Source organism: Patella vulgata, chromosome 2 (genome assembly GCF_932274485.2).
Source record: "Patella vulgata chromosome 2, xgPatVulg1.2, whole genome shotgun sequence".
Lineage (NCBI taxonomy): Eukaryota > Metazoa > Mollusca > Gastropoda > Patellidae > Patella > Patella vulgata.
The window spans coordinates 36,770,821-36,791,709 of record NC_065880.2 but is presented as its reverse complement, the minus strand read 5'-3'; the positions used below and the strand labels follow the sequence as shown (position 1 = coordinate 36,791,709).

At 31.6% G+C, this 20,889-nt stretch overlaps 1 protein-coding gene across 1 annotated transcript in view; it reads left to right on the top strand.

The window, feature by feature from the left end:
* Positions 1-18,938, top strand: part of LOC126809552 (androglobin) — a 44,036-nt gene extending 25,098 nt beyond the window's left edge. Inside the window, exons 3-12 of the mRNA XM_050534181.2 lie at positions 10,580-10,682; positions 12,926-12,976; positions 13,534-13,632; positions 14,191-14,268; positions 14,454-14,672; positions 15,571-15,710; positions 16,450-16,539; positions 17,741-17,873; positions 18,047-18,155; positions 18,805-18,938. Coding sequence (XP_050390138.2) covers positions 10,580-10,682; positions 12,926-12,976; positions 13,534-13,632; positions 14,191-14,268; positions 14,454-14,672; positions 15,571-15,710; positions 16,450-16,539; positions 17,741-17,873; positions 18,047-18,155; positions 18,805-18,938 — 1,156 coding nt within the window. The remainder of the gene's footprint in view (positions 1-10,579; positions 10,683-12,925; positions 12,977-13,533; positions 13,633-14,190; positions 14,269-14,453; positions 14,673-15,570; positions 15,711-16,449; positions 16,540-17,740; positions 17,874-18,046; positions 18,156-18,804) is intronic.
* The last annotated feature ends 1,951 nt before the right edge of the window (positions 18,939-20,889 follow it).

Here is a 20,889-nt window from a genome sequence, read left to right as displayed (position 1 = left end):
TTGAAATACACATGTCATTTGCATGCCTAGCTTGCTATTTGTACTTTTCAAATAAAATTATATTTTTTGATGAATGAAATAGCTTTTTGAAATCATTTGACAAAAAGAATTAGTCTTAGAATTTGCCAAAATCAGAACGATTATCTTTTTTTGAAATTCCATCTGTAGCTTCTTTATCAATGTTCTCCATTCAAAAGATCACATGTAGATCATATGATCAGAAGCGTAACAGACGTGACAAAATATAGTAACACACGTGACACACAATAAATGATTATTTTTGACAGAAATAATCTGCCAATCAGTCCATCATTGGATCAGTAATTTAAGAATGTTTATGTTTTTGATGAAAAAAATATGGAATAATAATCTGACATCAAAAGTATAAAAGTTATGCTTCTGAATTGTAATACATGTGACTTGAAATGGACCATAAATGCACTGCCATCGCATATCTAATATGTAACGGGCATTGCCTGAGTCATGCCTGAGTTGATAGCGAAGCAGATTATTGTCAAATTAATTAAGTTTATCAAGTGATGCAAAAAATGTAAAATAATTTCGTTTTTCCAGATTGATTTTAATTTAAATTGTATTATAAGTATTTGATGAATAAAAAGAACAAAAAAGTGAAAATTATTTTCATTGGCATGATATATATTTTTATGTGACGTCATTGATTAATTTGGTAAGACGCGTAATCTCGCTAGGGCAAGATTTGATTGAGGGGTGATAACTTTGACTGTGGAAATGCGCATTGGTTGTTTAGCCCAGTGAATCCAGTTCCGGTCTGAATTGTTTTTAAAACAATATATCTGTGACATTTTCAGTTGTATACGCTTCTGTGTTACCGCAAAAAAGTTTTGTGCTATGCTTTAGAGCTCTATAATATATTAGAAAATTAGTGCCGGTATGCATACCATAAGACACCCCCCCCCCCCAGCACCACCACCACCACCACCTCTTGGTTCCAAGGGCTATTTTGGTGTCCTTACCTTCATGCATGGTGAAAATTTGAAATATCTCATTTGACTACCGGTACATTGAGATTTTTTTAATCCTGTATATTTGAATTGATTTCTGTAGTCACTAATGGCCACTAGACATGACAACAACAATGCAGATTTTTAACCCATGTCCACCAAGCATACAGTAGATTTCTTTTTTTGGGGGGGGGGTCATTTTTACAATACATTGTAATTGTTAAGGAGTACAACAACATAAAAGTAAAATTTAGACATAGTTTTCAAGTGATTTTAATCAAGACTGACAGAAAACGTCATGATTCCACTGATGAATTATTGGTTTGATTTAGATTCTTTATTGAACCAAGTCATATGGTTAATAAAATTATTTCAATAATATTTTAGCACCCTGAAGGCCTGAAGCCTATTAGCAGTCGAAGGAAACCCAAGAACAAGCAAAAAACCTGTGTGGTTTAATTAGGCAGATTTCCTCACTCCTTGTAACCATGACACTTGAAATAATCATGCACACATTAGATCACTGGGCCACCCAAAATGATAGTTCGTATTGGAGAGAGAAGTTTCTCTAGAAGAGATGAAATTCCTAGTGTGTTCGATAAGTCTAAAGTGTTCAGACATTATATCTATTACTATTACCAATTGATGCAATTGTTATTTTGTGCGCATGATAATAGATATGATTTTGATTTTACTGTAGCCTGTTTTCTTTGAGTTTCCTGAAAAGCAAAGATTTACCATATTTGTCCTCAAATGGCCTGCTGTCTGAACTGTTGTAAATTTTAAATGGATTTCTTTTGATTATGAACAAACTACTTAACTTTGGTTATTATAAACCTATCTGTGTGTTTGAAATTACATCCGGTTAAATAAAATCCATTCTACAACTAAATATCCCAGCGAATAAAAAAGTTCTCTCTTGTAAAATTGTTCCCGTCACAAACTTTACATCGAGAAATACAAAAATAGAAGCTAATTACGTCGCTTATCGGGATAGATCATTTCGTATAAGGGGTAATAATAAAATAAAACCAAGTACGGTCAATCCAAACCATAAGACGGAATTCGAAGTCCTAAAAAACGTTATAGGCAAAATAGTGTATTCAAGCAAAATAGTGTAATCAGCAAATGGACTGCTCCTCGTGTACAAAATACACGACAAACAGTGGTAACAGGTCATAAAGGTGTTTGGCTCTTTTACGACAATTCAAATTTTGTGTATGAATAAGCTATTGCTTTTGGACCCAGTAATGAGTTTGGGCGTTTATAAACATAAATACGCCTGTAGTGCGTTATTTTGTTTCTGTCTTGTATTAAACATACGTTATGCAAGAGCTAAATCTGCCTAATGTTGGTCTTTCTTGTAATCTAAATTATTAATTAACTTATCCAGACCATAATCAACTCTTGATGTCATTGTTAGCCTGCGATGTTTATTGGATTAGGTTCCGATTTCCTGTTCGACTTCCATTCATAATTTAATCATGAAATGGATAATCAAGACTATATTTTTTATCGTACCGACTTTAGTAATGATGATCGAGGCTAGTCTGAAAATTTAATCGCTAAAATCTTGGATCAATTTGACTGAAATTTCCAGCAAATTCCCTTTACATTATCTAGTTTTTAACTATTATAGTGAGAACTGCCAGCTCTTTATCTAATCTCCCATAATGTACCTTTAATTATTTGGTTAGAGATTTGGGTGGGATTATATCTTTTTAACACAGGTGCAGAACTAAAAGAACGACATTCGTTTGACAGGCCTTGAATCTCACCCTTGAATATCTTTAATATTTCCTGATGAACTTAGGCAGTCCTGTCAATTAACCTTGGCAATCTGCTGTAGCCGAGGTAAATCTGTAAATTCTGATGTATTTTACATTTGCCTCGGGAAAATTATTAGCCGAGGCCATTTGAATCATTGAATAGGTATATCCCGTTATTTTTTTTTTTTTTTATAAATACCAAAAATTATTATCAACAAATCATACCACACATCGGTTTTATTATCGGCAGATAGTTCTATTTCTTTCTATTTCTCTTGGAATTTTATAATCGTGAGTCTTGGTAACACAATTAATTTCCGAAAATCCCGCCTTCGTTTTGAAATTCACAGGGCAGTGTATCCATATGATTGTACTCTCTGTTATTAACTATGATATATTAATCACAAGTATAACTCCATTTTGAAATCCATGGAGAATGGGATTTTCTGATGGCTTTTTGTAGATCGCGAGCATGCCTCGGCCAAACAACGCTTTGAATTCTATTACTGTAAAAGGTACCATGCCATATGAGTTATTGTATGCTACACAGATGCAGTGAAAATGGTTAAATTTAGTGCGAAACTGACAATCAATTGTTTCCAAATTAATGTTATTGTCTTCAGTTGCTATTTTTTTTTGCCCAAACTCAAACAATTGAAAAAGTTGTGCGCTGTTTTGATTACAACACACGTGATTGTCAAAATTTGTCAACCTCTACCCCCTCTTCAACATATTACGATGGTTTAGCTCATCATCTGACATGTGTAATGTTGTGATGGACACAGTCGAAAATACAAACACATAGGCAAGTTTTTGAAAACAATTATTCAGTAGTTCGTTCACAATTTACCATGGTTCAGACAGTAGTAGTAGTTAGTAGTAGGGATCAGTGGTTGTTAAAGCCCCTTTGTAAAAGAGAAAGATATTGATGAATTATTGACTAGTATGAGAAAAGAAAACAAATGCATTGATTACTAAGGTGTCGGTGCATGAAGATGTCACTCATTGCTACATGATTTTCCTAAATTATTCAATAACTGAAATTTATTCCTCAGAATTTTTATTGTTGATCACTATATATTGGCATAGAACTATCTGTAACATTGATGTAGATTTCTGATGTCAATCAATACAGGTATTTAAATAGTTCTTTATGTATCTATAATTATGGACAGCTTTATGAGTCACATGACTGTCTCACATATTTCTTTCATAGACATAAATAATTACTCACTCGCACATCAAAAACCCGATATTCAATTCTTTGAATTCACTCTTTATTGTCTTTCTCTCTCAGCATGGCTGGATGTTTTCTTTCATAGGTTGTACCTTATAATAGAACTTAGAAATAAGGTCATTGCATTACCGTTAGTTATTGTCAAACAAACTGTCTTTGTTGAGGTTACTATTGATTAGTTTGGGTTAATATTTGTTCCACAATCAAATTAGAAAATCCAACTCTTTTAACTGCCTTCAGGCTGTTTATCAAATTTATTAATTGTTGCATTTATTAATTGGATGTAAATGTTGACTGAAGAAATTGACTAATATTAATATTCTCTTTTTCATACATATGAAACAAATTAGATAAGTTCCTAATTAATAATTTGTTTGTATTTCGTTTTATTTTTAAAAGTTATTTGTTTAGGATATTAATTTGATTTTTGGTGGTAATATCCAAAAAAGATTATAACATTTCATTGAATAATTGAACAGTCAAGGAAACAATACTTTTGTTTGTATTAAACGATTATCCAATTTTCTGCAGGCAATTTTATTGATAATACTCAGCGCTGGATTAGTTTTTATATGCGCACATTTGTGGACACACTACAGGTCACAAATTTTATCCGATTTTGACGAAACTTTAAATAGGTGTATCTCCAAAAGACTCGGTTCCTTGCGATATTGGCATGTATTGGACCATAATTTCATGGGTTATGGCCCCTGATTGTACGAAAAGTCATGTTTTTAGCTTGTGAACACTCTAGAGTTCACAATTTTCATCTGATTTTGATGAAACTTGATATGCATGTAAGATCTTGTTGGTTCTAGTCGATATTCGCGCATATCGGATTGTAACTTCCTCATTGTACGAAAAATCACGTTTATAGCTTGTGGTCCCTATAGAGGTCACAATTATTATCCGATTTAAAAAAACCATTCTAATATATATATCACCATTACACTGTAATGTTGGGTGAGGTCGAATTTTGTGAAAATCGGACCAAAACTGCCAGACAAAATGGCCGCCCCTTGTATGCGAAATAGTGAAAAGATATGGTACAATCTGATTAAAACACAGATCCTATTTCGTTTCCTTTTTTTATTTCAAAATTTCGTTTTACTTGTCTTCTGGTTGAAGTGAGGAATTAGCCAATGAAATGGTCTGTTACGGCGAGTTCTTGGCGTTTGATGCACGGAACTGTGGGTAAACGAATAGAAATGTCAATGCAGATTAATTAATCAATGTCTGACGTCATAGACCATTGAAAGTATAAAAAAGCGAAACAAAATATAGATCGGTATTTTAATCAGATCGGATATAGTATATCAAGGTTTTGGACCCTCTTGAGGTCACAATTTTGATCTGATTTTGATGAAACTTAAAATACACGTTTATAGCCCAAAGATCTTAGTTCCTATCGATATTCGCGCATATCAGAATGTAACTTACTGAATTATGACCCGAAATCCGTCTAGAGGTCACAATTTTTATCTGATTTAAATATACCACCGTTACAGCATAATGTGGGTTGAGTTCAAATTTCGTATAAATCAGACCGAAACTACCAGACAAAATGTCTGCTTGCTCCTTGTACACCCTCTAGAAGTTACAATTTTTATCCAATTTTCATGAAACTTGAAATGTATATTTATATAACACAAAGATCTTGGTTCCTTTCGATATTCACTCATATCAGACTGTAGCTTCCTGGATTATGGCCCCACTTTGTACAAAAATCTGCCCTGGCTGAAAAGAGTGAAACATGTCAAAAATTGACCAGCTGCCAATTTTGAAGCAAAAGCCTTGGTTGGAAGTAAATGGATTATAATATTGATAACAATTACAAACATCTCATTATCCAAGGTTGTCTGGCCAAGGTTTCTCCAGGGCCTACATTAAATGTAGTACATTTTATGTTAATGTTCTGAAATATTAATGAAAAAAGCTTATGTATAAATTAGATTGGAAATTTTATAGGTAGGACATTGATTTGAAGAGATTTAGTTCCCTGATCCCTTTTCATAAATTTGAAATAAAATATTGTTTACAAAAAAAAAGAAAAAATCATTATCCCCCATGTGAATGTTCGTTTTGATATAGTTAAGAACTAGTTGGAAAAGAATCCCTGGTTCTCCTTGTCAAAATATGGTGAATATTTTGCTGTTTTTTATGGCAAGGCTCTTAAGTGCACTTCGATTTTTAGAGGGGTAGGAAGGAGGGAGCAAGGTTGGGATCTTCTGCTTTTAATTGATTTTTATGGTACAAAATTAAACCTAGAAATTATCAGATGGAATTAATGTATGAAATGTTCTACTATCCCAATATATCATGTCACAGATCAGGTAAAAAAATCTAAAAAAGCTTTTAACATTAACTATTATGTCATTTACAAAGACTATAAATTCTCAATATTTCTCGTAGCACAACAACTGTTAAATGAAAATAAGATAATTGATCCTTTTTACTTCGATCCAATTCAAATGATTACTGCAATCAAAGGTAATTTTCTACAAGTGACAGTCGAAGGCAGGGTAGTTGAGGTAATCACCTCCCGTTACAGATGGATTAGGAAGATGTATTGTTTTTTTTAAATCTCTTTATCTTTTGCCACAGGCCTAATGATTGAAGGATAGACAAAGAATTAAATACAACAGACAAAAGTCTTGGCTAATTTAAAAGGTGGAATCAATGTGGAATTGGCTGTAAGCTGACAGTAGAAAATAATTCATCATAGCTTGACTATTGATTTTACCTGTAGAATGGCCAGCCAATCCTCGCCTCATTAATATGTAACATAGTCACCTGTCAGAAGTATAAGTGACACAAACACTTTATTTCGTCATTGTAACAGGCAGTAGTAATGTAGTTGCAGAACGTAACGGTTTTACTGTGATTGGGGTGAGGGTGGGGTTTACTGTATTTGTAGTTAGGTACTAGATATTTAGTTGTGTAGCCAAGACAGTGTCTTCTAGATACAGGTGTTAATATTAATCAGGATTGATTTTCTCGAGTATAGGTGTGGTAATTACTAATTAGAACACAAGTTAACAGGTACAGGTATGTTAATTAATTAAACTTTATTTATGTCTGGAGGATGATATTTATTTAGTTTTAATTTCAAATCCAAAGCAATTTTGTATAAATGATTGTCAGCAAATTTGTAGGATTCCCATTGACTTTTGGGGTTATCAGGGGTCAAACACATCCAATTTAGATCATAAGTTATGTCATTGAGTCAAGTAATGTTTTTGTGTGTGACGAGAAGAAGGGTCATCTGTCCAACCTTGTGTGATTTCTCTGTGTCTTCCAGTTCCCCCCCCCCCCACACTGCTATAGACCTAGTTTGTGTTGAGTGGATATTAATCCCAGTTTTTCTCTCTTTGATAACTGCCATTAGATTAATTTTAAGATATATCCTTAATAATGTCAGGAGGTCATTTCAGTTGGCAACAATCTATCTTATTCAGTTCTATACCCTCCTTCCCAAAGGTAATCTGTGAAAATTTGATATTAAATTTATTAGTTGTTGAGAAATTGGTATCTGAAAAGTTATTTGGAAATAAGGTAGGACAGATTAACATCACATGATAGTTAATAGAGCCCACTAGTAAGCACACATGAATAATTAAAATATATTTCCCAACAACTCTGATTTCTTACTTACAGAAATCCTTTTAATAACTTTCTTAATATAAACCAAATGAAAGCTATATAGCCAGAGATTACAACCTTCTATTTTAACACAATTTTCAATCATCTATGAATTTAAGGCCATGGGAAGGTTACTGTATCAACTTGGAGTCTTTTAATCATAAGAGAACAGTCAGTAGGGTTGCACTTGCATGCCTTATCTAGTGGTTTTACTCCGGGATCTCCAGTTTCCCTCATCCGCTAAAGATATCCAAGCGCAAAAACAGGGGCGAATCCAGGAATTTTTGCAGGAGGGGGTTTGGGTTTGCCAGGTTCCTGAGAAAATGTACCCCCCCCCCCCCTCGGCTTGAAATTTTTTGAAAAATACATGGTCTTTATCGTCATTTTGGCGTATATACATACACATTGAGCTTTTTAAACAGAGAAATCCAACATCTTGTTTGACGTCAATTTTTTTTTATTATGAATTAATACAATGACATAGTGATTCAATTTTATTGATGCAAAGCATTAATTGTGATATCACATATTATGTCTATATCATTATCTCGCACTTTGAGTGCCCATCCTGTCACACCATCTGACAATAAAGGGTAAAGCACAATTATGACACTTTTCTCATAAAAGGTTGTTTTACAAATGTTCTTATTTAGATGAGCAGGGGGGGGGGGGGGGACCCCCCCCCCTGGATCCGCCCCCGAAAAGAATTATTGAAATAAAGATATAAGCCAACCATATGTTAGTCCTAAAATATCCTCATTTATATTAAGTGGACATTAAACCCTATATTTATAATATTATTATTACAGTTACAACTATATAGATTTTATTTATTTCTTTTAAAACAGAATCTTTGTGCCAACTTAGTTTTTATTTCTGTTCTGTTGTCCAGTTTCCTTGACATGCTTGTATGACATCTGATCTATTTACCAGTAATAAAATACAGGCAATCCAGATCAAATCTTTATACACATGTTGTAATATGCATACATAGTACACACACTAGTCATTCAATTAATTTCTCCCTTTAACACTGACTAAAAAATAATATCAGAAAGGTTTTTATGATAGGAATGTGTTTATTTCAATTTCTAAAGTGCTATAACATATTTTCCATTATCTTTAGCATGCTTTTTATTATCAGTTTCAAATTGCAATTCTTTTCTGGAAAAATATAAAATTACAATACCTGGATTGCCAGGAAGTTAGATTTGGGTTATTTTCCGGTACCATGTTGACAATAATTTCCACTCTTCAAATATTAAATGAATACTAACATTAATTTTTGCATATTTGATAGGATTTTATCAGTTTTCCTAGATATTATGGTATTGAATTATTTCATTAAATTAACCTGTGGTAAAATGTCCACATCAATATTAGCAGTTCAAAATGGCAATATGTGATGGTGAATTGATGGAATAATTGTTGTATTATTAGAAAGGTAAAAGCATTTTTGATGAGGTGATTTCAATATTGGTTTTGATACGAGATTGTGGATCCATATACTGCAATTTCATGAATTGTGGAAGGTTTTTATTGTTTAATAGATTGTTCTGATAACTACATGAATAATATGACCGTGCGGAATTTTACCTTTAATGTTGTCAGTGAAATGAGAGATGAGATGTACAACTACCTGGGGTTTTGGTTTTTATTGATTTCTATTTTAGCGTTTATAATATGACAGATGGTTAGCCATATAACAACACATATTACCTCTCATCTACGCTCATTAAATATTTACCCTTTCATTCTTTCTATCATTTTACATCACACTTTTATTATTCAACCATATTGATTTGTAATTGCTTGATATCTACTTTATAGCTCCAAGAATTTCTCTTTTGGACGTTTAAGCTTCCATATAAAAGGTCTTTTTTTTTAGTTGTTCCAAATTTGAAGTGAATGTTTGTGTACCGGTACCAGTAAATAATTAGAATCGATACATATTTAGTTCTAGTTTAATTTCACACATGCGAAAAAACAAAATCTCTTCAATCTTAACAAAAAAAGGATAAAAAACAATATTGTAACCTGTAGTTCTTATAATTCTCTGTGAATAACATATTCAGTTCAACTATTAAAATGAAGACGCTGAAAGAAGCCAGAAACAATTAAGATGAACCATGAGTGGATATATTTTTGATAGATTTAAAAATATTAATCTATAATTGAACATCAATTTTGTCCATTAATACCAATTTGATGTTTTTACATAAGCTTATTTTAAAAGGAAATGAGGCTCAATAATGCTCAAAATCAATTATGAAGGATTTTAGCTCTAGCAATATTAATTTTTATATCATGACATAGCCCCCAAATCTGCATGATTCGGAAAAATAGATGTCCCAGGGTTCACCAATGAGGACAAATGCCTCATATAATCATATAATTTAGCATTATTGTATAAAAATAAAAAAGAAATCAACACTATATTGTGTTCCTTTGATTTATGAATACATAGTATTCTTTCCATTCTTTTCCTTTCATTTACTTTAAGGCAGTGATTCTCAAACTTTTTTTGCCAACTGGCTAAATATATGAAAAATATTTGAATTTTCCAAAATAAAAACATGACAAGTCATAGACGGCATACAACCGTACACACGGACTAGTCATAGACACAGAGAGTGACTCAAATTAAAGAAAGAAAAACGCAGCTATGAAGTTACCAGTAGACACCAGTGAATACTCAATTTTCCTAGTGTACCGTTCAAAATTTCGTGGCACACTTAGGAAGATCTTGCGGCACACTGGTAGAGAATCACTGCTTTAAGGACTGTGTAAATAGAAGGATTTAATGTAATTTATTAATCATTGCCCAATATTGATTATTAAAAGGAAGAATACCCAAAGGAAGGAATTGAATATAATTTAACTGAACTGATATAAGCTTACTGTTAGTATTACATCTTAAAATTAAAAATTATTTTTTCTTCTTTCAGAGCTGCATCAATAGCAGCAAGTGCTGGTGGTCAGGATTCAAAGAGACCAAGAATTACTGTATGGGCAGAATGGAATGATGTCGATGTCAATGGAGAGAAATGGGTTAGCTTATTTAAAATTTTAATTTCTACAGAAATTCTTCCTTTCACTTTTGTCTTGTGCCTCAAACTGTCCAGATTTACCCCAATTTAATATTTCTTTTTTGCTTGTGCCACTTCTCCATAATTTGCCCTTGTCCATCTTATTATCCCGTGCCGAACAAAGTTTGGGAGGGATATTGAAATGGTGTCCATCCGTCTGTCCCGATTACGTTTCCGGAGCATATCTCATAAACCGTTCAAGAGATCTTTTTGAATCTTTGTACACACATCAACCTATTACAGTAGTTGTGCCTTTTGCTATTTAGGAAACAAATTTGACTTCTAAAGGTTTTGGTGTTCAATTTTATTTCCGGAGTATTTCTCATAAACCGTTCAAACTATCTTTTTAAAAATTTGCACACACATCATCCTGTTACAGTAGTTGTGCCTTTTGCTAATAGTAATTTGTCGGATTTAATAATTTTTGTTTTTCCATGAAATCAAAATTCTCTGTTGAATGATTTTTACTACACATTTGAATTACATGTAGCTTTTGGTATATAATTATTATTCTAGAGCATATCTCAGAAACTGTTCAAGATACCTTTATAACACTTTTACATTCATCAACCTATTATTTTAATTTCTTATGTCCATCCTTCAGTCCCAATTTCATTTCCAGAGCATATTTCATTATCCGTTCAAGAAATCGTTTTGAAACTTTGTACAAACATCAAACTATTATAGTATTTTATTTTCTGATGTATATAAGCTTAATGTTTAACATACAGCAGCTGATTGAGGTAGGCGAAGGCTGTTGTGCAAACCTTACAGGGAGTAGCAACCGTACCTTGCCGAGCTACTGTGACCAGAGTATGAATCTTCTGACTAGTCTCATTGATATTCCAATAAGTTGTTTTTCTTTATGCCTTCCAAACAAGTGCAAGGGTGCAGGATGGTGATGTCACGTCATCTTAATTTACTTGTTTCATTGTAATTGTTGAGCTGCAGTGTCAGTGGTGCAGGATGGAGGGCCTGGCAAGACATCGTGTACACATGGCATGCAGGTAACAGAGCCTGTGACAGTTGGAATTTAATATCAGAGTAGGCTGTAGCGCCGCTATCCAAGTAAAATAACCCTAATAGCACACTGCATGGTGTATGCCTGTCTTCATTAACCCAATCGAAGCAGAAAAGTGCAAATCACTTATGGTAATCTTAATTCAAGGCTGTTTCTACAAACTTAGAATTTGATTACTGTATATGAAGCTGATATCAGCAATAATCTATTTCACAGCTGAGGTTTGAAATTATTCTGGCTCCCTACATATTGAATGTGTATTAACACCTTGTCTGCATTATATAATATAATTATGTTTATCTGGACAGAAAGTAAATAGTCATTGATTTAACAAGTTATGAAACTTCGTCATCTTGTGATTCTCTAGAATCTATGTTGTACATATTGATTGTATTTGCAAAGATTTTTATAAAATAATTACCATGGTAACGGCAATATTGAAGAGCAGTAAGATAATATTATAAATGGCAGAAATAAGATGATTGCTCATTAAAGCTTCTATTCAAATTGTTTCCTGGAATTGGAGATAATTACATACATTACCGTGCTCATTTCTGCTTTCGCCAGTTGTCATCAATATGCTACCTAATAAGGACACACCTGATAACGTAGGCTATAAAATGGAAACAGGAAAAGTGTAAAGATTGTATGTAATGAGAGTATATCATGTCTAGGTATATTTTGAGCTGATGGCTGATTTCATTAATGAATCCATTTAATAATCCAAACATTACATGCAGATGTTTTTATATGAATTATAATAATGACAATTCTAAAGATATTTTCTAGAAAAACTAAAATGTATAAGCTTATTGATTAGTCATAGTTTTTTTTGCAGTAATTTTCTTTTTCCATTATCATGTTAAAATGGAAAGAAAGTCTGCTTTAAGACATGAGGTTGTGTTTTGCATAAATGAGAAGATCTGTGAGGAACCATTTTCTTTATCATTTAGATAGGATCCAGTATTTATTGATTTATAATTTAATAATAGTAATATTATTAATCCACTTATATTGTGCCCTTTTCATGTATACACATTATCAAATCACACAACCACACATAATTACATAAACAGAATATAGAAAAGGCACTTCACAAGGAAAAAGAAAGATGGAAAGTAAAATTAGTCAGTTCTGTGATGAACATGTAATTGTCTTAATAGAAATGATTATTTCTATTACAGGAAGCCGCACACAAAGCCAAAGAGGATAAAAAAGGGAAATCCCCAACAGTGGTAAGTAAATTATTAGAACTACTTAGAAATTTATAGTAAGAGAAAAAGAGAGATTAACATCTGCTATTAGTGCTAAACATAATTAGGTATTTTTTCAGGACTAAACAGTAAACATTGTGTACCAAATTTTGGATTTGAAAATTGAATCCTTACTGCACAGGGAACAAACTCCATTCTTTTGATCTTCGGTGCCGTAACATCCCCAAAATTTATAGAAGAAAAAGAGTGTTTAACATCTGCTAAACAGAATTAGGTTTTTTAGATTTACCGATCATGTACATATTTGGATTAGGGGATTTAATCCTTGCTGCACATGAAACCTATTTGTAACTCCATAGTTTAGACATTCGGTAACCTAACATCCCCAAAATTGATTTAACATTAGGTGCTAATTATAATAACGATTGACATACATGCTTTCTAACTAAGGGAAGTTCCTTTTTCATCATAAATTACTGTTCACCGCTGGATTAATTTATATATTTTTTAATATTTTTTTACTGTTTTTTTTGTTAGGTCCCAGTATTGATTCTGTATCTTTTATTCTGATGTTTCAGGCACAGCATTTCTTTGATGACCCAGATGGAAAAGTGGAAATGCCTCAAACAATTAAAGTGGATCACTGGAAAAGACCACATGATTACATCATAGATAAGGTAATTATTATGACTGAATATTGCGATATAATTACAATATTTCTACTTCCTGAATTGTAAAAATCAATATGAAATATATGCAAATTGTGGAAATGTTTATATTTTATCAATGTAAAGTGCAGAATACAGAAATGTACAAAAGGCATAGTATGAAGTAACAACTAGGCTTTATTTTATGTATTACTGCCTAGAAATAAACAGTCATTGCTCTTGGTGTTTGCCCAGAAAGGTCCTTGTTTCCTTTTGTCAGTGATGTAAGGCCTGGCATTGAGCAACATCTAGTTGTTGGGATGGGACTAAAAATATTGAGGTCCTGTGTACACATTGGCATGCACCTAAAAGAACCCATGACAGTTGGAATGCAAAAGAAGAGTAAGCTATAGTGCAGTTGCCCGGGCTAAAGTTCAACATCCATAGCACACTGCCCGGTTGGTGTTAAACCCTATTTCATTTTCTTGTTTGTCTTCAGGACTATGTTGATAACTTATACTTTTTATCATAATGAGTAAATGTATCACCTTCAGAAATATTGATGTATTTTATATAATCTCTTTACAGGCTCCTGTTATTATTGATAATGAGGGTCAATCAACCTTTGATTTAATTACACCAAATGAACATCTACATGATAGTGAGGTAAATACAAGACAGTTAGTCATTAAACCCATTTGTAGTTATCAAAATATTGGGTGAAATCACTTAAAAAAAAAAGAAGAAAGAACTAAATGCACAAATCTTAAGACGCCTTCTAATTGAGAAATTAAAATTGAGAAATTCAGTGTTCATATTCCAAGTAATAAGTTTATTTAATTCCATTTTAGCTTCTACGTTACATCATTAGTCAAATAACAGCATTATGGGAGATGAGTTTAGTCAAAAACGTTCCTGATGTCAACGATCCTTCACAACCCCCAGGAGAAGATAACTCTCATTCTTGGAAACCATGGGAACATATTTACTCGCTATGTAAAGCTGGGAAAGGGCCCCATGTACCCTTGTATAATTCTCATGGAAAATATATAGTTCGACTTTATTGGATGGTAAGTGTCATTTTCTCCTTACCAACAGTGTATTTTGGGATTTTTTGAACAGAGCCATCCTAGAAAATAAAGTGTTTTCGTCCTCTATGTGTATAAAAGGCACCCTTTGGCATTCGTTTTATAGCTAACATTGATGTGGTGGGTATATCAGGGGGCCAGTCTATGCTTTGTTTTATTGCACATTGTCAGCTGATATTTTATCACAAAATAAAATTCATAGGAAACCATGATATTGAATCATTGACCTATTTCAAACCAGATGGTTTGAAGTTGATAACATATACTTTAACTTTTTGATATCAGGGAAGAGAATTCATAGAAAACCATAATACTGATTCACAGATGTTGTAGAACATATTGCATAATTATATCAAACCAAATGTTGATGGCATTTACTTTGACATATTTTATGTTCAAGTTGCTGAATACTATCCTGTTGTGTGAGCTGGCCTTTAGCTTAAAATCATACGTAACATAATAAACTTTTCATAAAACCCAACATAATTCCTTCTACAAAGCTTAAAAAGAAAATTGTAGGAGTTTTGGTTTCAGACCAACCCTTCCAAAATATACTAGAAAATTTTTATGACTTCTGAACCAAGCAATTTTTGGGGGTCGCCCAGCATCAAAAGACATTGATATATTTGTAATAGTTCTTTACATAACAAATAATGATAAAACAAGCATAGATTTAATTTATTAGTCTGTAAAAATATGTTATTGATTAAGTGTTAATCTTTTCATTTCATGTCTTATTTTCATGTATATAAGTCACGATTAAAAACTTTTCTCCAAATATTTTTCATTATTATTTTAAAACACAAATACATTTTAAAGCTCACAAAGGCTGGTTTTACCATATTTATATGTATGTTATATTTATGTTGTATTTTATCAGGGATGCTGGCGTAAAATATATGTAGATGATCTACTTCCTTTTGATGAAAATGAGCACTTGTTGCTACCAGCATCCACGCTACAACAAGAGTTATGGCCAATGCTTTTATCAAAGGCTCTTATAAAAGTTGCCTCATTAGAGTAAGTATGAAAAGACAAAAATTTCTAATTCTAAGTTCATAATAATTAAAGTGAAAATGTAACATCAATTTCATTTGATATATGAATTGAGAATATCGTTAAAACGTTACATGTCAGCAATACAAATTTTCAGTATTTAGTGATAATAACCCAAATTCCACACTATACCTTTCTGAGTTATAGTAGATTATAATTATAAGGGCGGGGGGTGAATGGCCGAATGGTTAGCACGCGCGCGCTGTATCATAAGGCCTATCATTGAGTCAACATATGGTTTCGAATCCCTGGTTGTACGTGACAAGGAGTAGGGTCGCCTGTCCAACCTCGTGGGTTTTCTCTGGGTCCTCCAGTTTCCTCCCACTGCTAAAGACCCCTAGGCACAAGCAAATTATTGAAATAAAATTAAAACCATATGTTAGTCCTGAAATGACCTAGTTTGTGTCCACGTTAAACCCCATCTCTCTCTCTCTCTCTCTCTCTCTCTCTTTCTCTCTTTCTCTCTCTCTTTCTCTCTCTAGTATAATTATAAGTGATTGTCAAGATTATCATGATTCTTATACAAACAATAGACAAGTTACAGCTGAAAATCGCATTTAATTTTTGTGACAATTTATTTTTAAAATGAAGCACTCCGCTTTGTTTATTACGTAAATATGTAAGACAAAATAAAGAATATGTTACAATACTTTTTCAGCATAACTTCATCGGAGTAAGGCTTTATCCCTGTTTTTGTTTTCAGCTATACTGGTGGTAGTAACAGTAGTGAATTTGGAGATTTTAGTGTAATTCATGCTTTAACTGGCTGGTTACCAGAGGCTATTCCATTACAGTAAGTATAACCATGTAAAACAATAATATAAAAGATAAAAGAGATTCTGTGATAGTGGAACTTAGTTTGGAATTTATATTCAAATCATAGTTGAAGACAAATAAGGTTAAAATAGAAATGATGTCTAGTGTTGAAATTAGCCATAGAAAAAACTCTTATCATTATGATGTCCATACATTCAGAAAATTATGCTCTTATTTTGTTTATCTATAAATAATAATTCTGCTAATTTTTTTTTCATAAATATAGATATATTATTATGCCTTTATTTCATCATAGGAAAGTGGCTATACCTACTAATTTACAGTTTTTAAAATCAACAGACTTTATATTGTATCTACAAGAAAAAACTATCATCTCTGCCAGTGATATTCTTGAAATGTTCTTTGCTTTTTGTCTTGAACCCGAGGAATCGAAGCGCTATATAAAAAAAATGCAAAAAACAAAATTAAGGGGGTACCAATATTTTGTTGGAGTCAGTTAATGAATGAAATAATTCCATTTCTTTGCATGTGAATAATCATATTACTTTCATTAGTTTTGTCTAGGTATATATATATATAATATATATTTTAATTTTGTTATTAAAAGTAGGTATGACTTTCTCTGCGACTTTATTTTATCAGTATTTTTATTTCATCATATTTCGGTTGATTTTTTTTTTTTTTAGGTTTGTATTATTTTCTTTTTTTTTTTCTTGAAAAAAGTAGTAAAGATTTGAAAATTTATTTATTGTTTAAGAGTTTTTTGAGTTACGATATGCATGGTGTTCTAAGATTATGTTTTTATAGTTTCAAATATGAAAAATTTTAAATTAATAAAAGTTGAAATTAACTTGCAAACTACAATATTGTAAAAGTTGAAGTTATGATGAATTGAAAATTTATCAACATTTGACATCCTTTGCAGACAATTTTAAAATCATAATGGTCAAAACAAGCTAGTGATACCGTTCATCTTCATTATAATCTTTTGATGGACATCTTTTTAATCCGATTAAATCCAAGCCAGGATTTATCTACTAATGATAATCTGATTTTGTTTTCTTAATAAAATGTTTAATGACAAATTTGTGTACATTTTATCATGGATTCACTGTGAAAAATTAGATATTGTCTGAAAATTTGATGATGATATTATTAGTTTTGTATTTATGATTTTCATTTTAAGAAATTTACGAAACAATAAATTTTCTTTTTAGACCAAATCATTTAAAAGAAATCTGGGAATTATTACGAGAAAATATACCCGAATGGAAACTACCAATACAAGGACAGGAAAAACAAACTACAGAAACAGTAGATGGTATTAAGAAAGATGGCAGTAATACAGCGGTTAGTTTCTTTTTATTGTTTAAAAATCAAATTTTAAATTGAATTTTAATTAGACAATGTAGTTGCACTGCTATATTAAAAATGAAAAAGAATTATACAAAATGCGTCAGTGGTGAAAAATTTAAAATCAGCTTTAAAATTCACCATTTAATGAATATCTTGAAATATTTTAGGAACCTCCAAAAGATGATAAAACAGAAAAAGACGTCAAAGATGGAAAATCTGACAAACAAGAAAAGGGAAAAGATGGAAAAGACAAAGGAAAAGACGGAAAGGATAAAGGTTATTGGCTTGTTAAATATTATCTTTTATCACATATTTATGTACAGATTCAAAAGAAATCAGATTTTAGTCATCTGTCAGACTGTCCATTATTTCTTGTGATTGTTTTCAAATTGTTTACTATATTATATGGAAGAACCATATCAAATTGTAAATTTTTTTATCCGAAGTTTTGAACTGTTATCTTTCTGGGCTAGTTATTGACATTTTGATTGGTGGATATGTTTATTTGAGATTACAAATTTTTCGATCTCGGTTCAATTTTATATTTAGGAAATCTTGTAAACACAGTAAAGGATAAAGTTCTTAAGATAATTTTTAAAAACACGATATTGTTCATTTGAGAACAAGGAAGAAGTAGATTATTTTAGAACTTCCCTTTGGGAATTATTGACAATGATTTTATAGTTAGTACAGACATATTAATGAGTCCCTGTCAATTGTTTAATTAATTAGATAGATTATTAATGGTTTTTTTTAATGTTTTTTTTTTTATTCTTAGCTTCTGGCTATGTTTTGATTAATTGAATAGATTACTGATGTATTCTATTCTTTCTTTTTTGTCTGAATTAACCCACAATGAACATAAAATGTAATTATGTGATTTTATGTTTTAATTCAGTAAGAATTTTTTTTTGTACATATTTAGATAAAGGTAAGGACGGGAAAGACGATAAAAAGAAAGATAAGGGTGATAAAGATAAAGATAAAAATAGTAAGTTATTTGGAAAGAGGATAATTATCTCCCCATCTATAGCTTTTCCTGCTGAATTCTTCTTCTAATTAATCTATAAAATTAACTTACTTCAGCAAATTAGTCTTTATTCCATCTAATTATGTAAATTTACCCATTTGAAGGTATTTTAAAGATTTATCCGGTGGAGCCTGGTTTTCTTTATGATAATCCAGAAACCTCAACTTTAGGACAAAAATTATTTGGAATGAAAATTTAAATAGTAAATTTGATTCATTATTACGGAAACTCAATTTCCTGACCAAACATATAGTAAAAATGTATTGTGATCCAGATGGTTTAGCTTCTCTTTGCTAAGATACTTACTTCAATCATCACTTCTTTGATAATGATAGACGGCACACTTTACGCTTAAAAACTGTTGAATGAAGAAGTATTTAAATATTTTCTGAACAAATTGTGCATCAAATTCAAACCAAACTTGATATAAAATTGAGGCATAAAAACTTCTTGATACTAACTAGGTCATTTTGGACTAAGATATGATAGATTTTTTAGTTAAAACCATTTGGTTGACAACAACCAAATTAATATCATTTAAAAGTTAAAAATTAAACTGAATAATAAAACAGAATTGTAGCCAAATGGAATTGCTTTGTTTGTATATCAAATCTGTATAGTTTGCTGAAGTTAAATTTCTCTTGTTTTGCCACATTCTTTTTATTTTCATACTCTCTCTTAATCTCTGTTACTTTTGTATATTTCTTATTTCCTTCTCTCTTCTTATCTACTTTTCTCTTCTTACCCTTTATTTTTTCATGTCTGAAGATTCAGATGTTCCTCTGTGGAAAAATGTTTTTAAAATGTGTGCGGCTGCAGCTTTTATAAGTTTGTAGTTATTACTAAAATATAAGTAGTTTGACAAACATTTTCTGTCAATTTCTATATAATTTCTATATTTATAAGTTTCTATCTGAATTATATATTGTTATTTAAAATATTAAAAAAAAGACCACTAATAATTGTTCAATGTACTCTGGTCAAATATAGCAAAGTCTATAAAATATATTAATTGATTTGATATTCAAATCTATTCTTTAAGATATACGTGTACCAGTATAACTGAAAATATGGGATTATTACATTATTTTCAGGAGAAAAACATGACGAATCTCCGATTCCAGAAAAACCTGAAGTTGTATTCTTTGGCACCTATACAAGTACACCCAAGTATCCAGTGAAAGTTTCAGCACTAGGAGAAATGGTTTGTATATCAGTACAGTTATAAAATTTTGTTACAACAAAATAAGAGACTAAAACTAAACAGATTCTTTGTTCGCATAATTGGAAAATCATTCAAAGATGTTTTTGTTCCTTCCATTTATCAGGCTGATGCCAGTGAAAGATTAAGACAAATAGGATTATCCTATCTGTTTCCTCATCCAGTGTGGATAACACAAACACGATCTTGTCCTCTTGAACCTCCTCCAGTACCAGAAGTCATTCCGTCATGGAAACAAATTCGACCTCGTAAGAAGAAGGAAACACCATCTGATGAACCAAAAGGTTAGTACAAAATCACACTATTTATTGAATTGCAAACTTTTTGTTTGAAAAGTATTGGGTGGGATTATTATTTTTATATGCCCACATTTTCATGTAGACGTATATTGTCGTCGCCCCTGTCCGTCCTTCCATGTGTCCATTCACATTTTGTTTGTGGACACTCTAAAGGTCACATTTTTTATACGATTTTGACGAAACTTGAAATATAGGTTTATATTCCCAAGATCTTTGATATTGGCATGTTTTTATCCCAAATATCTTGGTTCCTTTCGATATTGACATATGTCGGACTGTAACTTGGTGGATTATGGCCCCTGATTGTACAAAAATCATGTTTTTATTTTGTGGAGACTCGAGAGGTAACAATTTTTATCCAATTTTAAAAACCTTTCAAATATATCAATGTTAAGCCCCAATGACATTTGTGTTTGAATTTTATGAAAATCCGACCAAATTGGCTGCTCGTTGTTCACA